A 6,764-nucleotide genomic window follows, 5' to 3' on the forward strand; every position below is an offset into this window, starting at 1 on the left:
ACCTCACACAGTTGCGGGTCAGTTCCCCCTTTCTTGGCATTTATTTTGTAAAATTCATTTGGTCAAAGTCAGGGACTCAATGGCGTAAAAAGATAGAAAACTGTGACTCGCAAAAGAAAAACAAGGTTTTTTTTAGAAATTCTAAAACTTTTTTAAATTCTGAACTTGAAGCATAGTCTTTGCTCTCTCAGTACATGAAGCAGCAGCAATTTTAAGCTAAAATCCTAACCTGTTTTTCTATTGCAGTTCTTAATGGAACAATTTTTTATAATGAAAGCGAGTAGTGTTTTCATCTTTTAAATTCATTTCAGGATTTAAATGAACAAAAACGTATAGATTCATTTTATTTATTTTTTCAGGTTGTAATGGTTTTGTTACAACAGGGGACATCTGATTAATGGGCAAATATCGAATATTTTATTAACAAACTTTAATATAATATTCAGAAGGCTTCTATAGTGTATGTGTTGAAAATTTACTGGTAGTCATATGTAGAAATATTGATCTTGTTAAAAATGTTCCTGACTTGGAATAATGGAAAAAATAAAACATTTACGGGGAAAAAATACAAAACGTTTACATCTAATTGGAATGATTCTCTACATCTAGATCTAGAGAATCCAGATAGAGCCTGCAGCTGATGGTTAGAGATCAGGGGAGGCGTCTATCACCTGAATTTGCTGGGAGGGGGTTCCATAAGAAGGTTTCGCGCGGGCTGCTCCTCATCAGCTGTCAGTGGTCGAGGCCGCGCGGCGGATGCACGTGTCAGTGCGCGCGTGGACTCATGGCTCTGTTCGTGGACTCGGAGTCCCCGGTACTGAGGAAGAACCAGAACAACAGGAACGGGCTGGTGGACATGAGGCTGTTCTTTGGACCGCCGGAGCCCCGCAGAGGTGAGTTTACCTGAAGAGGAAAGTCCGGTGTTTTCACCGGACAGCGACGTCATTTCAAACAATTTTACTTCAATAAACCTTTATTTATATATGACAATAACAACAAACACATGTTGGTGAAGAAATTGCATTGCTTTAGATAAATGAAACTAAATTTATTTTTTCATCTTTTTAGATACAAACAAAGATGATAAATAAACATTTTTGGGGCTTTTTGTACTTTGCTGCCTCATTATCTACCGTTTAACCTGAAATTAAAAAAAGATTTTTCTTCGAATAACTGGAGTTACAGCACAAAAACGGCACCTTCCGGTAAAAAAAACATGTGATTTTAATATTTATAATTACACCTAGTGGATTCAAAAGGCTGTTTGTATAGTAAAGGGTGACAAAAGTTATCTTCTATACAACGTGGAAGTCTATTTTACAGATAAAACTCTGTAAGGCCCAATGCATCAAAGAATTGACAGAAAATTCCATATTTATTTTTTAATGAAGATGCTTTTTTAAACTCTTTTATGAAATCCACTAAAAGGTTTGCAATATCAGTTTTTTTAATGAGCCATAGATAGTATCAACTATGATTCGTTGGGTGATTTGGTCAGTTTTCATTCCAAACAATGTTGGATTGAGAGGCAACAATATTGACATAAATGTTCAGGAAAAAAACAAACATCCTGTTTACCACTGTTGCAAATTTGATCCATACAGTTCTAACATGGTTTAACTATTATAAAGATTTTCTTTAAAAAGAATTATCAATAAATGTTGAATTATTTCAATACAAGTAGTCATTTAAAAAATAAATAACAATAGACGAGTTTTTCTCCCCATTAAGTTTGGAAAATTAGCAAAACATTTGAGATGAGATAGGGTTCTCAGAAATTAGTATATAAAATATGATACCAATGGTTAATTAGGATTAAATGAAACCTTCATCTTTGCCTGTCTGTCTGTTTATTCATGGAAATATTGATGGTCTCCTTCCTCGATTGTCTGATCAAGCGCCTGGCGGTGAGGCTGTGTCTTCTCCAGAGCCTGAGAGGAGCTCGGCTGTGATGGAGGGACACAGGAAACGAAAAAGGACCATCTTCAGCCGCGCCCAGCTGTCTGAGCTGGAGCAAGCCTTTGCCGTGACCCCGTACCCGGACATCACCCTCAGGGAGAGGCTGGCCGCTCACACACACCTGCCTGAGAGCAAGATCCAGGTACGGCGGTCAATCACAGACAACAGTCGGCTGTATGTGATTTAATGAAAACGTCATTTACTGTGACAAAAGCTCCATAGAAACACGTTTTAGAGCAATCAACAAACCAGGACTTTTGGTTTAAGACAAATCTGTTTTGTCCGATAATATAAATGTTGCTCTATATCTGTTTTGGAAGATTGCTCACCATAGTTTTCAGATTGATTATTTCTGATGTCAATTTAGACTGAAAAATGTCTAAAATGTTTATATTTTAGGTCCAGTTCCCTTACACTGCATATCCATGAGGTTTTATGCATATCCTACCATTCCTGTCAGGTTTGGTTCCAGAACAGAAGAGCTAGAGGCATCAAAACTGGAAGACTTCCCAAATCCACCAAACCCGTTCTGGGAGGCAGAAGTTTTGCAGAACCTTCTCATGGACCTGGGACCTCCACCTATCCAGCAGCAACCAGTCTGGCAGAGTTATTTAGACAAGAACCGAACCACTCGTGTGAGGACGTGTCACCGATTTACTCCGACTGGATCCAAATCTACAGCAACCAGGTGTCCTCAGCGGGAGCATCGTCCTTCCTCCAGCAGGCTCCTCGCAGCTCCTCCAAACCGCCTGAGCCTCGTCTTTGGGAGGAGGAGCAACCGAGGCAGCAGCACATGGGGGCAACTCTGTCGGGATTCCTCCCTGGCCCCTTCCCTGAGGCGGGGAGCAGGCCGCCCCCTTACCCTGTCCCCTCCCGTTCCTATCAGGCTTTCACAAGCTTTAAGCCTCAAAGCGTCGCTCCCTCTGGGAACCACCAGGCCAGGAACGGCTCCGGCCCAGGAGGTCGAGATCACGGCTACGTGGATCAGGTCGTCCCCTCCCACCCCCACTCGGTGTACTGGGAGGTAACTCCAGGACAAGGCCACCGCAGCCACCAACACCACCATCATGCCCATCCTCAGATGGGACCTCAGACTTCCATGGGATACATCTCAGATCTGATCTACAATGCAGCCATTGTTACAAATTTCCTGGAATTCTGACACCGGAATCTAACAGAAAGACTGCTTTTTTATGGAATTTTGTCTCCTGTGATGTCAGTTTTTTCTCCTGAGTTTTCTGTGTTTTTGACTTTGACCAAAAAATAAAATTAATAAATAAATAAAGGAGGGATTTTTGTGGGGTTTCAGGAATAAAGTGGTGACATTAATTCTTCTTTCCTGTTTGGATTTTTTATTTATTTGTTTTAAACTGTTTAGTTTCCACAGAAATCCATCAATCTCCTTTAATAATCATTCAGTGTAACTTACATTTAGTGACAAATGTGTTCAATGAAGGAAATTAAACTTCTCATTATGTTAAATGTATGTAATGTACAACAGTAAATCCTTCATAAATTAAGAATTGACTAAGAACAACAGATTACACACAGCAAAAATCCACCTGAGCTGGAAATGAGTGACGTTCAACTTCCTGAGGTCCAGAGTGAGTCAACTTTTCAAACCCAAACTGGCAGCTGGATCCACAAAGGAGGGTTCTGATCAGACTGATGAGCAAATGCTGTTAAAGAAGGTAAAAGGGAGAAGAAATTTTGAGTTCCCAGTGGGAGCTTTAGGAATGGTGAAGGAGTTTTTTATTCTGGAAAACTGGAGTCTGCACCTGATCACACTCAGGAAGAAAGTTTGTTTTTAGATATTTTTCAGAATTAAGTAAAAAATATTGATCTTCAAAAACTTAAAGTAGATTAAAGTTAAAATAAAACAGTAATTTAGTCACTAAATGAAGAATCTTCGAATTTTTTTAAACTAAAATATTATTTTCTCTCCTTTCAAACACACGGCTGTTCCAGAATTTCACAGTCAGTCTCCAACACTCCTAAACACAGAACTCCTAAATGCTAAAATCAAAATTCATGTTCATTGAAGAATAAAGCAGATCATCATTTAGACATTATAAAGTAAAAACTTTAACAAACCCCATCAATGCTACAGTAAATCTATCACCATCGATAGACATACGAGTTATTGGTTATAGGAAATAAGTGCAGTTTGTTTAGTGTGTTATATATACTGAGAAATGTAGAAGTCCTGCAATAAAGACATTAAAGGTTTTACATTTGTTTTTGGTTAACAAGCATTTTTTTCAGTAACTGATCGTGTAAACCCAAAATACCACGATTGATGGGAAAAATTACCTTTAGGATGACAAAACAGATGACCTGACCATAAAGACATAAAAAGCAGACACTTTAACCCTTGTGCTATCTTAGATGACCCCACCCTTACATTAATTAAGGGTTAAATAAGGGTTAAGGGTTAATACATGGGTTAATACATGAAGTAGCTAAAGAAGCTTTTTAGCCCTTGTGCTATCCTAGGTACTTTATCATTGGGAGTTGGGTCATCTAGACCCACTAGACAGTGCTCTGAACCTTTTTTCTTCAATGATTTGTGATCTTCACTGGTGTCCATGGATTACATGAAATCCTTCCATCTTTATCCACCTTTGTCATGGTAGGGAGAACACGTCAATGTAAGGGTGGGGTCATCTAAGATAGCACAAGGGTTAGATGGGAATTTTCTACTGATCTGCTGTTGCTAAGTTCTAACAACACATTCAGTTTCTGGTCATAAAGAAGAATCTTCATCTGAGTCTGCTGAGATTCTTTAAATGAAGAGAATGACTCTCCAAGTCTGGATTTCAAAACATCTACATTTGCGCCAACCCCACAATTAGATGCATTCCGCTTAGGGGGAAATCCTGGAAGTCTTTTAACTTAGTGATGATATAAAAGACTAAAGAAAAGATGGTAAAACAGAAATAATCACATTTTAAACTTTTAAAGTTTGGGGGATTTGAACTGTATTGGCCATGTTTTAAACACTGTGACTACTCATAATCCTGTTTAATTACAGATTACAAAAATGTTTTCCTGATTTGCTCTAAAACAGCAGTAAGAAAATGCAAAAATGAAAGTCAGATCAAAGGTTGGTTTCTCTTTCTCATGTTTTGCTGCTGTTCGATGAACTGTGAGGCCTGTTTGATTCCCAAACCCCTTTGAGTATTATTTTTCAAAATATGCAGATAAAAAACGATTACATGTAGTGAGATACCATGACTGAAATAATTGTTTTCTGAGTAAAAACAGGGTTTTATATCTTTCTTTGCTGTAAGCATCAGAAGGTTTAGAGACAGGGAATGAAAAAGAAAATAAGAACCAAATTAAAGCTGGAGCTCAGGTTCCATCAGCTTACAGGCTTTGTCATTCGGCCTGGATTTAAGTTTTAAAATATTACATGAGAGGTAAAATACAGAGACAAACAGAACAGACAGGAAAGCTGACTGTGCTGGATAGGAATCTCTGCATATCATAATCATCTTTAATACCAAATAATCTTTCAATAAAGCTCTAATCCGGGTGTCAAATCTCAGATCTTTGGGAAATACTTTATTTTTTTGTGTACTCCAGATGTGGCTCCATCTTTTAATCCTCCCCTAATATAGCAGGAGCGGACACGGGCGGGACAGCGCGGTGAATGGAAACATCAGCTCCATCAGAAGCAGGGATCAGAGGAATCTGTGTTCTACATGATTGGTTTGAAAAGAAGACACATTGAGTTATTACTCTAAGCAAGAAAATCTCTTTCCACAGACATTCATCTTTTGTTATCTCCATAATTTACTGCATACAGTAAACAGGACCAAACATCCTCATGTCTGTCCAGCAGAAACAGGATTCACATCTGGAGCAGAAGATCACACCATGACAACTCCCTCCATGAAAGTATTGATAAGAACAACTGAATTCTCTTTAAGGGAATGTAAAAATGTTAAATCTGAGGGAGCCGATCATCAGCTGTTAGAACTGGAGACAATGTTCTCTAGGTGGACCGTCAGAGTCCAGCTGCCCTGAAGAACTGAATCCAGAGGACTGCAGTGATCCATTTTCAGTCCTCCCCAGACAATTCTTAGCAGATAGCTAAACGCACCAACCATGATCAGTCCACCTTAACATGCATTTTTGTTTTACACTCGTTCATCGGATCGTTGTTTCTGTTTTTCTGCTAACTGTTCCCATCCAAAGAGTCACTTTAACCCTTGTGCTATCTTAGATGACCCCACCCTTACATTGACGTGTTATTCCTACAATGACAAATGTGGATATAGGTGGAAAGATTTCATGTGATCCATGGACACCAGTGAAGATCACAAATCATTGAAGAGAAAAGATTCAGAGCACTGTCTAGTGGGTCTAGATGACCCAACTCCCAATGTTAAAGTGTACTTTTGGTACATGAAGCGGCAGCAGAAGAGAACCTCTACTGCCACCTAGGATTTAAAGGTGTTACTACAGGGAATGTAAAACAATACCTCAAGTTTAAATGCAGTGTGTGTGGAGATCCTGTAATCATAATCTAAACTCAGCAGAAGATTAGAGGAAGAGATTAAACGCCACAGCATATGACGAGAAATACTTAAGACCTGCCTGTAAGGAATGTAGAACAGCAAGAACATCAGGAAACACCACGATGGGAACATCAGGAACATCGGGAAAAAAGCAAGAGGAGGAACTTCAGGAGCAAACACAAGAGCAGGAATATTTTCAGAACAAAAAGGAGCAGAAACAACAGGAAAGAGGACAAGAGCAGAAATCTCAGAAACAAACAATAGAACAGGAACATTTTA

At 38.9% G+C, this 6,764-nt stretch overlaps 1 protein-coding gene across 1 annotated transcript; it reads left to right on the top strand.

Moving 5' to 3' along the window:
* The first annotated feature begins 632 nt into the window (after positions 1-632).
* Positions 633-3,288, top strand: sebox (SEBOX homeobox). The gene is made up of 3 exons (XM_004075782.5): positions 633-893; positions 1,899-2,101; positions 2,420-3,288. Exons 1-3 carry the CDS (start codon positions 641-643, stop codon positions 3,119-3,121), a joined length of 1,158 nt encoding a protein of 385 aa, XP_004075830.2. The 5' UTR covers positions 633-640; the 3' UTR covers positions 3,122-3,288.
* Positions 3,289-6,764: the final 3,476 nt, after the last annotated feature.

This window comes from Oryzias latipes, chromosome 13, assembly GCF_053564925.1.
Source record: "Oryzias latipes strain Hd-rR chromosome 13, Olatipes_Hd-rR_3.1".
Lineage (NCBI taxonomy): Eukaryota > Metazoa > Chordata > Actinopteri > Beloniformes > Adrianichthyidae > Oryzias > Oryzias latipes.